A 21,182-nucleotide genomic window follows, 5' to 3' on the forward strand; every position below is an offset into this window, starting at 1 on the left:
GTAAGTATTTTTAATAATATTTTGTATATCTTTAATTGGCTTTTTATATTTATTTCTTACTCATTTTAGTGTTTGGAAGCTATTGAGAGGACAAATTTAAAATTTTTCCAAAGTGAAATGACTGCTGAATTTTATGCACTGAAAGGAATGCTTCTTGGCCAAATTGGTAATTTTATTATTTTATTTTAAATGTTATAATTTCAAATAATAATTTTTGTTGTGAACAATATAGGGAAATCTGAAGAAGCACACAAAGCTTTTTCGGCAGCTGTGCAATTGCACGATTCTATGGTTAAAGCTTGGGCACTTTGGGGAGAGTACATGGAAGAATCCTTTACTAAAAGTTATCCTAATCAGAAAATGGAAACTGGTGTATCTGCAATAATATGCTTTTTGCAAGCTTGTCGTCAACAAAATGAGTCTAAATATCGAAAATATTTGGCTAAAGTATTGTGGCTTTTAACTTATGACGATAAAGAATATTCATTGCTTAGTACAGTTGATACACATTTTAATGGAGTTCCACCTGCATTATGGCTGCCTTGGGTGCCACAATTATTAACTACATTGGCAAGCGATGGAGGTTCTTTATTACAAAATTTATTAATACAAGTAAAAAAAAAATAAAAAATAAAAAATAAATACTTTTTGTTTATTATTATTATTTATTACTTAGGTTGGAAGATTGTATCCACAAGCTGTGTATTTTCCAACAAGAACCCTATACTTTACTCATAAAATTGAATATAGAGAACGTTGTAGAAATTCTGAGTTATTAGCTGCTGCTAATAAGCAATCGCAAACTAATGATACCACACAAAGTACTAGTTAATTAATAAATAACTAATTAATTAATAATTTATTTTATTTAAAAATTATTGAATTATTTATAGACTCTACATCTACTCAAAGCACTGGATTAACTGATTCTTCTTTACGCGCCACACCAGCAATGGTACGTTTTTCTAAAGTAATGCATCAGCAACGAGAAGTTCATCCAACAATTGTACTAACTTTAGAAGGCATAGTAGATCAGGTAAATTTCAGTCATCATCTTTCATATTGATCAGTTTCTACGTTTAATAATATAAGATAGCTGTATAATGATATTAATTTTACTAAACACAGTTTTCCAAATACCAATACAGTAAAATCTCTAAATCGAAGATACTCTCAGTCATTGACATTTTATCTACTATCCAGATGATTCAGTTTGTGGAAAAAGTGTAATTTGTTCCCCAAAACTATTTAGTTATCTGTTAGAGACTTCACTATATTTATTATTTTTAATTAATTTTGAAGTTATAACATTTAGTATTAAGTGTTGGAGCTAGAATCAAGATATTATATCATTGATCAAATAGTAAATATACAATCAATATAATAATATTGATGTTCAATAGTATTATATAGTATAAATATTTAATGATCATACTCAAAAATACAAAAAAAAAAAAAAAACTAACCAGAAAAATGCTATAGTTCTTTTCAGTGGCAGACTGAGCTTCAATTTTAAATTTTGCAATTTCTTATTTAAGTATTTATCATCACAACCCCCCTTATTTCAAACCTTACATATCCATGAGACTGTCCTTAACTACAATACATTGTATTAGTCTAATATATATTATTTACTTTGTATGGTCGTATGATGTAAATAAAATGTGGCTGAAAAAATCAATAGGTCGGGCCTTAGCATGTGTTTTGGCGATAATGGCATGGGATGGCACCACTCCAGTGGTGGTTTTTACAGGAGGGGATAGGTGAACCGCCTCCCTCTTTGAGCCGTGTAAAAACTAAAAATATGAATGAGCAAACAGTTTACTAAAAATCAATTTGGCGATAATTTTATGTCAAAACTGTTAGAAAGCACTAATTATTTACTTGTTTACTCATATGTACCGTTAGAAAGCCTATAAATAATTATTTAGGCTCTCTATGTACCGTAATATACTGTATCGGGTGGTATCAGAAAACTGGTAAACAGTAAGCAAACCGTTTTCTTCTTCGTTACCTCTGCGAAAACATGGATATGATTTTGGAAGTATTGTTTTAATTTTCTTATTGATACCTATGTTTTTATGTTAAGCCATTGTACTATTGTAGTATAAAGTTTATACAACTTATGATTACCTCTCATGTATCAAGCACTAGGAAAAAATAAATGGGATATGTATGCAAATTGTAAGAATATGCAAAATATTTTCGCTCCCCTCCTGTGACTTTTCAAGAACCGCTACTGTACTACCCCCTTTGAAAAATTGATGCAGTTATATCAAAATTGAGCCTTTCAACCTGCCACTGATCCTTCCTGTATAACGTGAATTATCATTAATATTTCTATTCTTATATCTAGTAAGAGAGTATATTGCAGCCTATTAAAAATTGATTCTTCTGTACATCTCACGTAACATCTTGTTATAGTGAAAAAAGTCTTAATGACAAGTTGTTACATAAAGAAACCCATAATAGACATGTTCTAGTTGGACAGAGTATTTAAATAAATAACATGAAATAATATTCAATGGTTTAATTTAAAACAAATTAAATCAATTAATATCTTATTATTTATTATTATATATATTATCTCATTAAAAAAAATAATACTTGTAAGTTGTAATCAATGTAAGCAAAAATATTATTAGAAGATATTTTAGAACATATGCTACATTATATTTGTGTATTAAGTTATAGTCATAAATTTGTTTGAAATTTCTGAAATATAAATGTTATTTAAACATTAAATCTTAATTTATCAGAAAAAGAAATGTTTATAATATCCTAAGAATTATAAATAAAATACTATGAATAACTTTATTCTTTATCAAATTTAAAAAGAATAAAATATACCTATAAAAATATAAAATAATTATTTTATACATAAATTCTAGATGGTTTGGTTCAGAGAAAATTGGTATGAAGAAGTATTGAGACAACTTCGCCTTGGATTAGCAAAATGTTATAACATTGCTTTTGACAGTCGAGGATCTGTTGCAGATGCTCAAATTACACCTCATACATTAAATTTTATTAAGAAATTAGTATCAACGTTTGGAATTGGAATAGGTAAAATTTATTTAAAAACAAATTTATGTTTGAATCATATGTTAATAAATTATATATAATTTATTTTCAGAATTATTAGCTAGTAATATGGCTGCTAATAGTGCAGCTATATCTACTAAAGGGTCATTCCCAGGTTCAGGGTCTGAGAGTTTAGCTAAACGAGCTCAAACAACAATACAAGATCCGGTTTTCCAAAAAATGAAACAACAATTTTCTATTGATTTTGATTTTACTTTGCCTGCAGCTATGAAATTACATCATATGATTTCAAAAATGAAAAAGTGGATAAAAATATTAGAGACTAAAATTAGACTTTTACCAAAGTAATATTTGAAGAATTGTTATTTGTATATATTTATATATAATTATACTGATCATATTTTATTTATAGATCCTTTTTAATTGAAGAAAAATGTAGATTCCTCAGTAATTTCAGTCTTCAAACTGCTGAAATTGAAATTCCCGGGGAATTTTTACTACCAAAGGTATGAATTTTGAAACTTAAATAATATGAATTGGTAATGACGTTTTCTGGTTTTGAAAATAAAACATGTGGAACCTATTTAATTATATATAAACTTATTAGCTATTATATAAAAATAAAAAATATAGATCAAAGTTGATATTATTATTTTTTATTTTTATTAAATTTTAGTAAAAATTATTTATAGCTCAATAATTCAAAGCTAATGATTATTGTTTAAATATATATTATATATTTATATGTGCTTATTAGAAATATGAAATTTTGTTCTATCCATTATCCAAGAACAACCAACCAAAGAAATGGCTTAATATTGGTTCTGATTAATGATTGATATATCCTTTATGTCATGCCCATATTATTATTGATATTATTTATTTATGTACTTATTATAGTTTAATTATACCTAAATTTAAAACTGTTTTATTTTTAAATCATATATATAAAAATTAAAAATTAAAAAAAAGTATGATCATTAAATGTATAGAAAAATATTAATAATATAAATATGTTTTTAGCATTCACATTATTATGTGAAAATAGCTCGTTTTATGCCAAGAGTTCAAATAGTTGAAAAGCATAATACATCAGCTAGAAGATTAGTTATGCGTGGTCATAATGGTAAATTATATTCGTACTTGGTAATGCATGATGCTGGTTTAGGTGATACAAGACGTGAAGAACGTGTCCTACAACTATTAAGGATGTTAAATCATTACTTAACCAAACAAAAGGTGGGTAAACTAACTAACTAATTTTAATTGTATTTAATTAGAAACAGATCTTAAAGTATGATAACTTTTATTGTTAGGAAACTTCTCGCAGATTTTTATATTATACAGTACCCAGGGTTGTTGCTGTATCTCCACAACAACGGCTTGTTGAAGACAATCCTTCATCGTTATCATTACTAGATATTTTTAAGTCAATGAGTACAACTCAACCTTATGATGATTGTATTGAACATTATTACCAACGCCTTGCTAATATTCAAGTAATTTATTATTTTTATAATTAAGGTTGCTAACTGGGATTTGTTTTCTTTATGTTATATAATGCTAACATAATATCAAATTTACTATTAAATATAAATTTGTTTTGTTATTACGCGTTTGTAAGATAAAGACAACAAATGCATGTTTGAGTGTGACAACCTTGACGGTGATTAACTATTTTTAAATTCACTTTTTTTTTATCTAGAATCAAGGAACTCAAGCAAATATTCAAATGCTTTTGGATATATTTTTAGAAGTACAACAAAATTATTGCCAAAGCGATATATTGAAAAATTGGGCAACTCTAACATATGCTTCACCTACAGATTATTGGACATTTAGAAAAATGGTACAAATATTATTTTTTTATACTTTTTTTATTTACAATTTTATGATAATGTATTTTTCTAGCTTACACTTCAATTATCTTTATCATGTTTGGCTGAGTATGTATTACATCTTACCAGGCTTAATCCTGATATGATGTATATACATCAAGATTCTGGCTTACTTAATGCTTCATATTTCAAGTTTGATGTTGACGACAAAAAAGGTAATTATTGTCAATAATTATTATTTTTAAATTGAATAAAATTAATTTGATATACATTTTAGGTGAACTAGTTTCCAATCGACCTGTTCCCTTTAGATTAACTCCTAATTTTGTTGAATTAATGACTGATATCGGTAAAAATGGTCCTCTCACTGCAAGTATTATGGCAACAGCTAGGTGTTTTAACCAACCTAACAACAAAGTTCAAGCTATTCTTAGGGCTATACTCAGAGATGAAATGATCACTTCATATAAAAAAGTAAATTAATTCATTTATTATTTTGTTACATAAATAATATTTTTTAAATATTTTTTTTTTAGAAATTGGAAGATGAACTTTCAGCAGATAGAGACGAAATATCTGGTGATATTATCATTAGTATGGTTACAAAAGCGGTTAATTCTATAATGCACAGACTAAATAGTCTGGCAAATTTTGACGGTACTGATAATAAGGTAAGCACAATTGTAAGTGCAGCGTCATCAGTTGACAATTTATGCCGAATGGATCCAGCATGGTACCCATGGCTTTAAACATTTTATGAAGACTTTGGTTCACAAATATTTATTGATCTCTTAGTTAACAATTATTACTAATAAAATATTGAGAAGATTTCTGTACCTTTTTTTTTATTTCAGAAATAATATTTTTATGTGTATAAATAATAATTGAAGTATATAATTAAAATATTTGTGATTTATTATTAATAAATAAAATAATAAAATAAGTAAAAACATTTTATTTATTTTAACTTTTTATATTTAGGTATTACATTATATTTCAAACTAGTTCTTTATGAATTTATGATATTATAATTATATCATTATCATCATGTATGTAAATAAATGTTTTGTATTATAAATTATTCAAAATTGAATAATATTGTCTGAAATAAAGTTTAATAAAGAAATAATGAAATTTTAAATGGTTATTTATGTTAGAGGCACAACTATTATAATGTGGGTTGAATAGTTTAGACAAAACAATCTATTAAAAACAATTTTAATCGACCAACTTTAATGGTTTTCTTTTTTTATTATTCACATTATTATATTTGACATTGATATACTAGTAATAACTCAACTAGAACAGAATAATAATGAAACATTATAATATCATCTATTAAAATTAAATTAAATTATGTTATAATTTATTATATGGTTTTTGGTTGTTGGTTTTTATAATAAATAAATTGTAGTAGAACATTTAAACTTAGAATAATTTAAGTTAAACCTATTAGTACAAATTAGATCAAATTTGGTATCCAAAACCATCCTCAAAATTCAAAATAGAAACATTTTATCAACTATTTATCGAGTACACATTTATATATATATAAAAAAAAAAACCACCAAACGCTATAAAATAAATACATTCATCGCTCTATCTTGAGTCTAAAATTTAAAATCAGTATTATTATTTATGTTACCAGTATTGCAAAATATCATTTGCATCATGAATACTGGTTACATAAGACTACATTTAAATAATAATAAAATAGATAAAGAATCAAAAATAATTTATCAACCACATATCTTGTTCTAGAAAGAATACCCATACATTATGTATAATGGTAGCATAAAAACTGTACACTTAGTTTGAGGTGCTCATAACTCATATAATCAATAAAAAAAAACATTGTATATATTGCATAAATTGGCTATATTTATATGATTAAATAAATAAGTAAGGAATATTTAACAATGGTTAACATTTAAAATAGGTAAATAATTAATACTATAATTTTATATTAGTAAAGACACAGTATGTGCAAGTTGTATTCAAACCTAAACAATCGGAATGAAATCCATGACCGCATCTATTAAAAAAAAAAATACATACACATATATATATATATATATACATATAAATTTATGTAAAATATAAGTACTAATAGAGTGGAGTTACGAAGAAGATAATTGAGTAAACCTAGTTTTCACTACATTTTTCGAGTTTTTATGAACCAAATATTAGGCCTAAACAGACAACATCTTATTTAATAACTGATATATTTGTATACAATAAATATACTTTTTACAAATTATGTAATGTTAATGTACTAACTAGCAAATACTAGTTGTCTTTTTTTTACAACCAGTGGTATCACAAACACTTTTATTTGGGGTCATGAAATCAATCAACACGGATGAAGTGATTTAAGTGATTTAACTGTACAATAGTCATTAATGTTTAGCCTTGGCTTAAAAAGTATTTCACTGTGCTACAATATGTAAATATTGTGACCACTGAGTTTAATATGAAATTAATATATGCTAGTAATCTAAATAAATTAAATGATCTATGAAAATGGGATTTTCGATTAAATTTAATATAAAATCTAATAAGATACCAATAATTTATTAAATACATAACTTAAGTAATTATACACTTTAAAATATTATAATTAATTATTATTAAAAAAACATATACCTGAAAACAAACATTGGTTCCATAATAATTTTTTGATTACACAATGAACATGTTGTAGGATTACTAACACCCTTTTTGGCTACATTTATTGCATCAGCTAACTTGCTATGTAAATCACCATGAAGTAAAGTTTCAAAGGACTTTAATACATCTTGTTCATACTGACATTTATCAATTAAACCTACATTAAATCATAAACAAAATCTATAATTAGTATAATTAGATAATTAGATTCAATAATATTTAAAATGTTAGACAACAATATTATTAAAAAGGAAAAATTTTTAAATATAATATGCTCTCACCCATTATAAGATTTCTGAAATGTCCAACAGTACCCTGAGCTATTGTTGAACTATTTAAAAGCAAATGCATTTCAGTAGCTAAATTAAGATCACTATTATCCAAAACTTTTTGTAAATGATCTGAATAATAAAAAAAATCCGTTGAAAAAAAGTAATAATTAATAAGAGATAAAACATAAAAAACAACAATACAACAATACCATGTGATTGAAGATTTAAGAGACACTGTAAAATTGGGAGCCATGTAATTTTGGGATCAAGCACAGCAGATCCTCTTTGAGCTAATGCCACTAAAACTTCAGTGCATTCTTCAACAGCTTTTTCCTAAGAAACAACATAAAATTGCACTGACTATGTATAAAATATAATTATATAAGTACAAACTCTTAAAATGGCTTCTTGTAGTTTACTAAACAGTAAATCAAATGCTCCTTGAAAATCTCCCAATCTTTCCAGAAATATAGCTGTAGCATTATCTAATCCTGCTCTTTTTGTTGCCTAAGATGTGACAGAATATTTAATTTAATAAAAAATCCAAGGCATTACAATTTATCATAGCTTTTCTTACAGCCATTGCTTTTGTTAAATGTAATGAATCATTTGCTTTTACAAAATCCATTACAGCATTTGGTTCGTGTTGACATAAGAGTTCCAAATAATGAGTGCATAGTTTCATATCAGAATTTACATACGGTCTAAAAATATTATTAAATAAAAATGTTAGTAAATTAAGCATTATTTATACCATAATCATTTTGACAGCAAAAAATGTGACTGAAAATTGTTACTTACATTGCACCTTTTAAAAAAAGATATCTCTGATAGTTTGTTTTTGTTTGATTAGAAACATCATATACAAGGTGTGGATAAAATGTTCCAAACATTATTCCACATTGAACTGTATCTATTTCCAGTAAAACCTATACCTTATTATTGTTAGTTTTTATTAAGTTTTAATTATAAATATTTAATAAAATATTAAATTTGAATCTATAGATATCATGCTTTATTCTACTTAAATATAAAAAAAATCTCATTAATATATAATATATTAATTTACAATTTTTTTTAACTGTATTGTAATTCATAATTAATCATAAAATAAACCGTAAAAAAAAATGTCAAATCAGAAAATATACCTTTAAAATTAAAAAAGAAAATATAAAATATACGATATAAACTTTTAATATTTTTAATCGAAATGTCTTGAAATTAATTTCTATTTATTAAGCAATGAACAACCACACAACTCTAAATAAAACAACTTCCAAACTTTATTTATGACTAAAAAATTAAACATTATTAGTTAGGTTCTATTCATTCAAAATAACTTTTAATTTATCATTATACTAATGTATTATGTAATAAATTAAGTTATATTATATTATATTATTATTTTACTTTTTAATAAAATCAATATATTACACTACAATTTTCTGCCAAATATTATGCTATTTTTCTAGACAATTTTTAATGTGAGAATTATTACCAATTACATAATCTGATACATAATTTTAAACATAAATTGAAGAAAATACCTTCGAATTTTCATAAGAAAGTTGTTCAAAATATTCTGGTTTAGAACTGATAAATGAAAATATTTGATATTTGTTTGAGTCATCGAGTATATAATATTTAAACATTTGACTAAATTCTCCACGTTCTGAACAAATTTCTCTGCAGACAGTATAACTGAAAAAAAAAATGTTTAATTCAACCTACAAATTTTAATTTTAGATTCTACCAGTAAAACAATTTATTGGTTTTATTTATTTATTTGTATCAGCCATAATCTTATAGAGTAATAACAAATAAAAATGCTGCTATTTTCATGTTGGAAGGTGGCAAATTGGGTCTATACTTGATACTTTGGGGAGTCAAAAATAGTAATTTTTATGCAAAATCAGAGTTTTTGACAAATGATTACAAGTTTTTACAAAAAACTTTATTTAATTTTTATTTTTATTTGTAAATTATGCCAACTTTTAACTAGTTTATACTTCAAATGCATAAAATTAAAAATTTCTATTTTAATAACTTTTGATTGAAATTACAATACAAGGTTGTTTATAAGTTGTTTTTATAGATTTTTAAAAATATTTGAATATTACGCCAAAGTTTACAACACGATTAAATATTTTAAAGTATTTTATACCATAAACTTATTAATACTATTATAATATAGTATGTCGGTATTGACTTATATCTTTATGATAAAGCACATTCATTTAACAACTCTATAGCAGAATAATTTCAGATTTCAATTTTCCAACTTACAATTTTGCCTCTTCTGCAATTTTCAATAAATCAGGATTATTGTCAAATGCTCCAGAGCGTATTAATTGAATAAATGCTTTTTCTCTATCTTCAATAGGTGTTGTTTGTTCCGTTGATATCAACTTTGATGTGACAGTTTCAAAAACTTGTTTATCAAGTTTCATAAAATTACCATTTTCTTGTTGCCAACGTACTATAAATGCATAAACTAACCCTAGCTGATTGGACTAAATGTAAAAATAGTTAAAATGTTATTTAAAGAATACAGCAAAAACATTAAATGTTTACTTTTAAATCTTTACTATTCATTGTTAGTGATGTTAAAATACAACAAATACGTTGTTTTTGTTGACTCATAAAACGACAATCGGAAAATGCCATTGAAAAGACGTTTAGGAACTCAGTTGTATTAAATTTGAGCAAAATTCTATAACACAAAACACAATAATTTTTTTAATTGAATAACATATTAACTTAAATAATAATAAATTTAATTAAACTAACAGAAACTACTACGTGTACTTGTCTAATATTATATCGGCAATGACATATCATATTCCTGTGTTTTTAAATAATAACAATATCAACATAAAGGAAATCTTTGAAATAAAATCACGAATTTCTGTTTTTATATTAAATTCACAAAGGATGTGTATTATGTAAATAATAATTTTTTTTGAATCAAAAGAAAATATTATTAATTTTTATTATTGACTTAAATCAAAATTAGAATTCATTAAAACTAATTATAAATATGTAATATAAAATAATGAATTTGGATTGATAATTTTTAATAATTTTGATATTTTTTTTTTAAATAGTAATATACTTGGGAATATTTAAATACCAGGGCTCGGATTTTATAGCACTAAAAATTACTAAAATATATACTATAATATTCCCTTTAGAATCTTTAAATAAGCGCTGTAATATGCTCTAAAAACACAATAAATAGCAAAAATGAAAATTTATTTTGTTCACAAATTAAAAAACTTATATTTATTAATTAATACATAAACATTTTTTTAAAAAAAAATTGATAAAAAATTTTTATTACAAACTTTTTTTTTTTAAAAATGTTAGGTAATACTATTTGAATTTGTTGATTAATTAAACTATAAAATATAAACACTTTTCGAGTATGGAAACTATTCAAAATTATCATATTGTCATGTTTCATATCATATAACATAAATTAGTTTTATGAAAATACAAAATAAAAGTTATATTAATATAGAAAATTAGCCGAAAATGACACCAAAACTTAAAAAATAGCACCAACAGCTAAAAATCCTTTAAATATGCAAAAAATAGCAAAATAAAATTTCATAATTGAAGTCTCTGGTGCATAAAACAATTTATAGCTTACTTTGCTATGTTTATCTGTATCCAATAAAAAATAGCAAATGCTATAAAAACCAAGCCCTTTTAATTACTAATTCTCATAATTAAATAATTTAAAAATTCAATATATTAATAATGTAATTATAAAATATAAATACATGTAAAGACTCAAGAGTAATATTTTATTATAATTAAATAAATATAAAATTAATTCTGATTATATCATATTGTTATTGATGATACCAACTGTAGTACTTTATAATAAATATATTATATTTACCTAAGATAAGGATATATATCTTCATCATCTTTTGCTTTAATACTGTGTTGAGAACATAGAAATTGTACAATATTATTCCTAACAGTATCTTGTAAATGTTGAGGTATATAACCTCTATTAGGATATGCAATACCTAATAAACACCCACTTAAATAAATCAAAATTTTGTTTCCAAGTTCTATTGTGTCATCTATATACTCTAAAAGTTTTTTAAAAAAAAAACATGTCAACTAAATACTGCTAATATTTAATATTTTTTAATATTAATATTTTATCAATATGCTGATGATATTGAACATTAATTTATTTTATACCTCCATTTGGTAACGGAACAATTTTAGGAATAAGTTCTTGTAAGGGTGCTAAATAATCTTCTAATGCCCTTGTCCAAATACTTATGAGACCATCATACAATGCATGACTTCTTGATAGGTTTAATGATTGTTCAATGTCTAAACATTCAACTTTTAAATTGAGTATACATTTTTCAATTTCCTATAATAAAAAAAAAATTATACATTATATTATATTATAAATAAAAAATGATATTTCAAAAATATAAACTAAGTACCTTTAATTGATTAGTGTGTGAAAGATATGTGAATAACTTTTGAATTATAATTGTTGGTACTTCATCGAATTGACCTTCAATTAAATAGTTCTTTAAACATTCCAAGTAAACCTTACAAGGAGATTCAATTAACTCTACTCCATCCCATAAGCGATTAAACAATAGATTTCTAAAGAAAAAAATTGTAAAAAAATATATTTTATGGTTAATAATCAACTTGAGAAATTTTTATTACTAAGTTATTGTAATATAAACAATGTACTAATAAGTGATCACATAAATATAATTATTAATATTTTATAATAAAATATAGTTATTTATTTAGTTTACGTTTTTTGTAGATGTACACTTATGTCAAATACAATAGGAATGCCTTCCTTATAATTTATTGAGTTATTTGTATCCACCATAGAATCAATGTATAAAGCAACAATGTTGATGACCTAATAAAACAAGTTGTTTAATATAAAACATATAAATATATTTTATTTATTTACAATTTATATTATTATATTATTTTAATTTATAATTATCATTATATTTTTTGTTATTAATTAAATATGACTAATTAGTAATAATTGAATGTATGTACCTTATCTTTCACTATTTTATGTCTATGTGCTCTTGTACCTCTAAGACCGAGAACAGCTTTTCCTCTTTCTTCCAAAAAATCCACACCTAATTGTAATGCATCACTAAATAGTTTCTATAAATAATTATAAGAATTTTAATTTCTTATAGAGATAAAAAATATTTATATTATTACTTTATCTGTTAAACTATCCAGACGTTCAATCCAGCTTCTTATACTAATAATATGAACACTCTTTTTTCCTAACAATACTAGTTGGCTATTATGACCATGGACTGAACTATAGCAACATTTATCCTAAAACAATCGTATTTTCATATATTATATATGACATGATATAAATTAAATTATACTTAAGTTTAATAGTTATTAATATATAGATTAGTAATAGAAAAAAATTGCCACGGAATAAAACCCTAAATAAATTTGTAGCTCATATTATTTAGATTTTAGAACCAATATAGAGGATAAAATAGAGAATTATTATTATAATTATTATAATATGTTATACATTTTTTCCATGGGTATTTTCTAAACATTAATTACTTACTAAATGCTGACTATCTGTGCCATTATAGTAGCTAGAAGTATAAACTAAGGAAATGTTTAAAAGATCTGACTGTTCCATTTCATCTCCTACTCGAACGTCAACTAGATGAACTTTATCTGATGAGTCCATAGTCAATAGAGTGCGTGCATTCATCCAACTGCATGCAATAATTGTGTATGATAATTTTATTTTTTGTAAAATACAACAACAAAGACGATCTTGATCATTGATATTAACCTAATATTATTGAATGGAAATATTTATTAAATTAACATTTGAAAATCACACTATGAGAAGTTACTTCAGTTACCTGATAAAAATAGACAGTATCATCTCGTGTGAAAGCTAATACTGGGTCCATAATTCTATGACTTGAATTAATTGTTTTATTGAACTGTATAATGACAAATTGCCAAGATAGTAAAGGTAAACATGGATGAGATGATATTATATTGTTAGATAACAGTAGTTCAGTGTTTGGCCGAATTGTAACAATGATTACCTAAAATGAAATTTAAAATCACTTTTTGTGTACATATACATAATTTATTGGTTTTGTAAGTAACCCAAAAACAATAAATTTACTTTAGATAGAGTAGCCATTGCTATTATTACATAGCCATTCATAGGGTGATTGGCTAATTGATTGAATAATAATGGTTCAATACAACATACTCTTCCACGGCCACCAGAAAATAAACATTTTGATTCAACACTACGTATACCAAAATTTCTTTTAAAATTCAATTCAAATACAGAACCAGAACTATTGTTCACAATAGCTAAATTCGGCAAATCTGTGAACTAAAATTAAAATTAATTAATATAACATAATTTATAGAAGAAGACATTAAATTTATCAATAACATAGTACCAATTTTCAAAATTGTTTTTATTTAAGACTTACTTTTAGATGCAACACCGCAGTACCTGGAGTATGCGCATCATTCATGATTCTCAATGCTTTACAAGTAGTAGAAGAAGAATCAAACATTATTATTGTTCCATTTATGTATCCAACAATCAGTCGAGAACAATCATGATTAAAATCTATTGCGGATACTGCACCACAATTTACAGCTTCATGATACCATTGGAATGTTTGTAAAGAATCAAATAAAATTATAAAACCTTTGCTAGTACCAATTGCAATAAGAAGTGAAAACTTTATAGCACTAGGTTGTCCAGCATCAAAACGATCCTAACACAAATATTTAAATACATCAAATATACTTAAACATATCTTTCTAAAAAAGAATGTGAACAGCTTACACAAAATGAATGCATTTGATTCGAAACAGGCTTCAGAACTGTATGGCGTAAAATTCGTCCAGGATCTGATTTTAAGTTTAAGCATTTTGGTAGCTGTTCTGTATTCATATGACAACTACTTGAGCTACCTAATGAAATAGAATCAGCCCCTGAATCATACCAAGGTACTTTTAACTAAAACAAAATAAGAATTAATTATTATACTACATAATTAAAATGTCAAATATGAATTAAATAATTATTAGTTATAATTTATAGTTAGTAATATTATGTACAATTACAATAATTTATAAAATAATATTTTATTATTTATATTTTTACTTTGCTCGGGTAGACATTTACATCATCTTCACTCAATAATGAAATATCTTCATCATTTAATATACTTTCTACAGTAGGAATATCATTAACTTTAGGAATATTGAACTCAGTGTCATCAATCTAAATAAACGTAATTACAAAATATAATAGTTTATATAATATGTTAAAAATAATCATAGAAAGTAATAAATACTTCAGATGAACCCAGATTTAATGACTCTAATACGTTCATTAAAGATTGTTTATCTCGATCTATTCTGTGTGCTTCCATTTCAAATAAAATGGATCAATATGACAATATTAACTAATTTTCATTCTATAACTAAAAAAAATTATTTAAACCATTACCTCACATTAAAAATAAAAATTGGCATACAATAAGGAATGCAATAGCTTAGCTCATAACTAAAAAATTACCAATGCAATAGTATGGCCAATATAAAAATTATACAATAGGCACAGTACTTGAGAAAGTATTAATAAGACTTATTTACAAATTTAATATGATCCCATATTTCATGAAAATGTAATAAAGTACGCTCATACGAATATTAGTAGGTAAGTATATATATATTGTAACAGTAAAAAATTTGGCTATCGACAATAGCCATACTAAGACAATACGCCAGGGTTTAAAGAAATTTTAATTCATTTTAACTGAAGTAGTCATGAGCCACACCGTGATTGCAATAACGCCAGTAACAATCAAAACATATTAATATTACAAACTAAGTAGGTACGTAGTCTGCTGTTTTTGCTGGTGCTACGTAGTGGGTGCCAAAGTTAAGTCTTTCAGGTTCATTTTATAACTACTGCCCCATAATAATAATGTCTGTCGTCTGGCAATCATGTAATACGATTTTTTATTCTAAATTATGGTACTGCGTAATCATTATGTATTAATAAGACATGCCCAGAATTTAAAATTAATATATAAAAGGTTGTATTACAAGTCGAAAATGGATAATGGTTACAGAAGATGATTAACCGATTGCGGTCCGCGGATCGTTTGAAAAAGACATCAGTTCGATTTTTCGTTAAACGAATAAATGTTTTAAAAAGCGATTAATTTCAAATAGCGTAATATATTGAAAATACATTTTCGGTAAAAGATAAAAGTTTGTATGGACCACTATTAAAGACCATACAATCTTAAATCGTGGTATAAACTGAGATTCACTGATCGTCGATTGGATTGTTATCGGGTGGGACAGTGGCGGTATTATTATCAGCTCGCTGTGGTTAAATTTTTTAACGGGGATTCTGAGGTGGGAGAAATGTAACGACTGAAACTCTATCTAACCGTAAACGTCAACGTCAAAGTTATTTCACATTATTTATATAAATAGTTTAGAATTTTAGATATACTTAATGTCTAAAGAATCACTGAAGACTGAACTAAATTTAGTTCGGTGTTTATAATGTTAATATTTTATAATATTGTATCTATTATTAATATTATTTATTTTTATTGTTTATTTTTTAATGATTAAATAAAATTATATGCATTAAGAAAATATTAATAGACATTTACAGCCTACCTACTTTAAAATATGATTTTTCGATTAAAAAAATATATATATTATGGATAGACTCAGCTGTATTTACATACCGAAGTATAATCCTAAGCGGCTAAACTATTCATTTTATCGTTGGAAAATACAATATATTACTGCACTTCTACTAAGTGATTTATAAGAGATTAACTGATTAAATAAATAATTATAATATTTATAAATCTATTGCAATAAAGTATTAGAAATACACAAATACATAAATTACACAAAATATAAGATCTAATAGTATTTACAAAGAGTTTTTCCTTTACAGCATTGCAGCAAAGACAATTTATATACCTTAATCTGTAGCAGTGGCGTAATTATGGGGTAGGAATAAGGATATGGGGATATATATCCCTCCTCAGACGCTTTTTTTTGACGTAAAAAACAAAAAGGTTATTACTAGATATTATAATTTATGAAAAATATATTTAGTTTAATTTAATTGTTTACTTTATTGTCTAAAAACCATTATCATACCATTCAGCTCATTTAATTTATAATAATAAATTAATATAATATTGTGGTCTATGAGCTTTAATGGTCAAGGGGGTGATAGCCCCACTAAAATGATAGTATAAACTTAAATCTATATCCCACCTCAAAACCAATATTCCAAATTACGCCACTGATCTGTAGATTGTAAAGTAAATGACAATTTTGAAAAAGCGACAAAAAATAGTCAATATGTATATGGTCATTGATTTTTTATTAACTATATTTAATTATTATTATTATTATTTTTTTTAATGCCCTAGGGCTTTATTATTTAAACGACTCAAAGGTCTTTATAAATATGTTTGACAATTATACATATTTTACATACTAGATATAAATTATATAGGTATATATATTACACGTTGATGGAGTCACTTCCAATGAAGTGCCTCCTGCCTTAATCTAAAATCTTAAACTAAGTCGTATGGTTTCAGACGCTTAAGACGTCTGATATCTTTGGAGTTATCTAATAGTTGAATGACCAATGGATTGACATGGTGATCTAACCTCGTCTCGTATTTGCGAGCAAACCTTTAGATTTCGTTTGCTATTGTAGGCACCATCGTATCACGGTGAATTGCGTTGTTTCTTTCGAACCGGTATGCTGCAGTGAATAGTGATGGTCCGAAGGGCAATGTTTTGACAGCGTTGTATTACATCGATGTTAGACTTACTAGCACAACCCCACAGTTGAATGCCATACATCCAGATCGGTTTTATAATTGCTACATACAGTCAGGGCCGTCTTAAGTTTTGCAGGGGCCCATGGGCACCCGGAGCTTAAAGGGCCCTTTTAGTAGGTCTACACAAGTTAAATTAAAACATCAAAAGTTATTTAATATGATTACTTTATTAATTAAAAACTATTTTATATAATTTAGAATTATTTTTTATAAATGGTCGTATTAAATATTAATACGTTATAGTTTACAATTTAAAATAGTAATTTCGATTATTCGGGGCCCCCTTTTGGCTGGGGGCCCTGGGCACGTGCCCCACGTGCCCATAGAGTAAAAACGGAAATGCATACAGTAGACGTTTGTTTTCGATGATTAAATCGGAGTGAGGTCCGACTAACCAATAAAGTTTTTGCATTTTTTCTTTAAACTGAATTTTTTTCTGACACGTGGTGTTTCCAGTTTAGACGAGAGTCAAGGTGCATTCCGAGATATTTTGCTGAATCTTTTTGTGGGATTGGTGATTGATTGAGTACTATTTGGATATTTTCGGTTTTGCATAACGTATAGTTATAACGTGCACCGATTTATCGCCATATATTTAATTAATGATAATATATAATTGTTATTAAAGGTAGGTATTATAGTTATGGCTGAAATGATGTTTATTTTTGTAATTAAAATGTGATACAAATTTTTCTATTACAATATAAAAATTATGTGTAGCAGTCTTATCTTATAGGTGGCTCGGTTACTATATTATAATACCTATATAATAAACCGGGGATCTGGATCTCACTCTACTACTCAGTTTATAATCTATATAATATTATAGTATATGTATCGAGTGTACTCATGTACCTACCTATTACATCATTAACAAATACTAAATAGGCCACTATTATAATAGGAGCTTAATTTTAATATATCAATGTATACGAGAAATGATTCTGATCGGAGACCAGCCTAAAGATATTTTAATATTTCATTATAATATAATATAATCTATAGGTATTTTATTGTATTTATATGTTATAAATTATAAAAATGTTGCAGTAATTTATTATTCTATTAGTAATACCGCAGGTTGAACTAATTTTTGTAAAAACAAATCACATACCTAAACAATTAAATTAAATTAAATATGTATTTTTCATAAATTATAACATCAAGTAATAACCTTTTTATTTTTACCGCCAAAAAAAGCGTCTAGGGAGGGACAAATATATTATTTAATAATAAATATTAAATAATAATAATTCTATTTGTTGCTTATTAATCATTATTATTATACATTTATACCTAATCAATACCGACGAACCGTAAAATTAAAGTGTGAAGGTTCATGCCTTTTGGTATGCGAATAGCACAAAATGAATATACATTTTAAATATTGTGAAAATTACCTTGCGGATATCGCAAGTTATTTGGTACTCGATTGAATGTCAGTAAATGAAAAAGTCGGAAGATCGTATTAGAGTAAACTAATGAAATTATTCTAAGTCTTCAAATATTCAGATGAAAATAATTTTAAATATCACTGGGACTCGAGACCTCCGAAAGTCCAAGAGGATTATTATACATATATTTTTGTACGGAATGCATGCTCGTCAGGACATTAGATGCTCATCTCATAGGTAATAAATAATAGTAGGTATATTTGAATGGCTTCAGGCTTGTCATTGGTTATTAATATAGTTTATCTATTTATAATATATCTATATCTTATTATATAGTAATTGTGTTTTTTGAAAATAAAGTTAATGTAAAAAATATTTATTTATTTATTAATAAAACAAATCCAAGTTACGACATTGTGTGGGTAAGTATTAAAGTAAGTAATAAATAATAATTCATGCCGATTAAATGCAGTATTTTTGTGACAAAATGATTTGTTGCATAATTTTATATAGGTACACTGTTTTTGGAAATAAATGATACAAAATATATTTTGAATTATGTTATAACGAATGTTTTTAGTTAGCTGTGGTTATATTCAGTTGAATATTATTTATTTGTTTGTTCGATTACAAATTTTGTATCAGTTCTATACTTGCGTTTCGTGAAAAAAAGCAATTTATTGTATCTCTGTATATTCGTATAGATATTTGAATTATATAATATACCTATTAATAATAATATCCAGCGCCACGGTAGTGGTAAAATCATAATAATAAAAATAATTGTTTAGGGAAATGTATCATCTAATTTGGCACAAAGGTAGGTTTTACAGTGTAACTAAAGTGAAAAATCTAAAAATTGAATTTTTTTCAAACTTAATGCTGCTTTAGAATGTATTTCTCAGTTTTCATTTTCAGTGTATTATAAGATAAAAGCGCATAAATTCACATTTATTAACATTCAAAAATTGATAATTCCTTATACACCACGGAATTAAGTTATTAATAAAAATCTTTGACACGTGTTTTTTTTTAATCTGGCCACAAAATCGAGTAACTAAGAAACAATAAACAGAATTTATTGACATTGTATTGGGTATAGCTACCGGTCGTTTGACGAAAATGATCAGTCTCCTTCGACAACTCAAGCCTTCAACATCCAGAAGAAAAAAAAACAACTAAGAAGGATCGCAGTGAAGAAACTGACCAACAGAACGAATAGTTACTACGAAGATCAGACCAGCGACAAGTACCGGCGCCGCAGACAGACAACCAGCTGCCACCACGCCATTTCCACCGACGACGCATTGTGGACTGCCTATTTCACCGACTGACGGCAACCATCCGGTGAGCACCTCTCAGGGTTAGTAAATCGACTATCGGTACGATCCTAGCCAGACGTACGTGGTCCGACGAACACCCTCGATGTGCCGTCGAAGAGTGCCTCAGTCACCGTGAAACAGGCATCCGCGGTTCGTCCGACATCTCTGCAGTGAAGCCGGCTTTAGAATAGTTACTACGATCAGCTCTTGACAAGTACCAGCGCAGCACACAAGGTAAGTATAAGTGGAAATGTGGAATATGGCTCTTGGCGATACCACTATAAAAAAAACGCGCCTATGCTAATACCCCTAGGGTGGTGTGGAAATTTAGCAGTCCTGAATAAAACTAAAACTTATGTAATAATCATACTTAAAAATAATTGTCACAGGATACACGGATCAAATAATGGGTAAAGAAAACCGATGGCATTCGTGAGAATATTGAACTATTATGGTACGTGGATCTAATTATTGTCAGTTGTCACAGGATCTATGTGGTAGTGTGGTACGTCTTTTTTTTTTTGTAGTATAAATTGTTCTAGGGTGGTACCCTACTGGCTACTACCCTGTGGTACATATATATGTATTATCTATGATTACATTACATTCGATACCGACGATACCACGATGTAGATTGTTTCGATACCACGTTAGTCATTTGTAAACATCGTTATCAATATTATCA

At 26.2% G+C, this 21,182-nt stretch overlaps 2 protein-coding genes across 5 annotated transcripts in view; one reads left to right on the forward strand and one right to left on the reverse strand.

Moving 5' to 3' along the window:
* Nucleotides 1-6,024, forward strand: part of LOC114128089 (transformation/transcription domain-associated protein-like) — a 31,378-nt gene extending 25,354 nt beyond the window's left edge. The window contains exons 44-56 of the mRNA XM_027992511.2: nt 70-166; nt 233-612; nt 677-821; nt 894-1,036; nt 2,892-3,066; nt 3,137-3,389; nt 3,458-3,551; nt 4,069-4,284; nt 4,362-4,544; nt 4,751-4,894; nt 4,957-5,098; nt 5,161-5,357; nt 5,420-6,024. Coding sequence (XP_027848312.2) covers nt 70-166; nt 233-612; nt 677-821; nt 894-1,036; nt 2,892-3,066; nt 3,137-3,389; nt 3,458-3,551; nt 4,069-4,284; nt 4,362-4,544; nt 4,751-4,894; nt 4,957-5,098; nt 5,161-5,357; nt 5,420-5,632 — 2,382 coding nt within the window. The 3' untranslated portion in view covers nt 5,633-6,024. The remainder of the gene's footprint in view (nt 1-69; nt 167-232; nt 613-676; nt 822-893; nt 1,037-2,891; nt 3,067-3,136; nt 3,390-3,457; nt 3,552-4,068; nt 4,285-4,361; nt 4,545-4,750; nt 4,895-4,956; nt 5,099-5,160; nt 5,358-5,419) is intronic.
* A 720-nt stretch (nt 6,025-6,744) lies between these two features.
* LOC114128081 (vacuolar protein sorting-associated protein 8 homolog) lies at nt 6,745-16,223 on the reverse strand. 4 transcript variants are annotated; one of them, XM_050196939.1, is made up of 25 exons: nt 15,992-16,223; nt 15,767-15,922; nt 15,235-15,363; nt 15,042-15,161; nt 14,721-14,894; nt 14,356-14,649; nt 14,034-14,252; nt 13,759-13,950; nt 13,449-13,685; nt 13,073-13,195; nt 12,899-13,012; nt 12,637-12,749; nt 12,307-12,475; nt 12,050-12,230; nt 11,736-11,934; nt 10,400-10,538; nt 10,112-10,338; nt 9,373-9,526; nt 8,627-8,754; nt 8,403-8,529; nt 8,219-8,332; nt 8,035-8,158; nt 7,835-7,954; nt 7,530-7,710; nt 6,745-6,918 (listed from the first exon to the last, which is right to left on the reverse strand). In XM_050196939.1, exons 3-25 carry the CDS (start codon nt 15,310-15,312, stop codon nt 6,837-6,839), a joined length of 3,609 nt encoding a protein of 1,202 aa, XP_050052896.1. In that variant the 5' UTR covers nt 15,313-15,363; nt 15,767-15,922; nt 15,992-16,223; the 3' UTR covers nt 6,745-6,836. The 4 variants fall into 4 exon arrangements, with proteins under 4 accessions (XP_050052896.1, XP_027848299.2, XP_027848298.2 ...); XM_027992498.2 differs by lacking the exon at nt 15,767-15,922; XM_027992497.2 differs by having other exon boundaries at nt 15,771-16,223.
* Nucleotides 16,224-21,182: the final 4,959 nt, after the last annotated feature.

Source organism: Aphis gossypii, chromosome 1 (assembly GCF_020184175.1).
Source record: "Aphis gossypii isolate Hap1 chromosome 1, ASM2018417v2, whole genome shotgun sequence".
NCBI classification, from domain to species: Eukaryota; Metazoa; Arthropoda; class Insecta; order Hemiptera; family Aphididae; genus Aphis; species Aphis gossypii.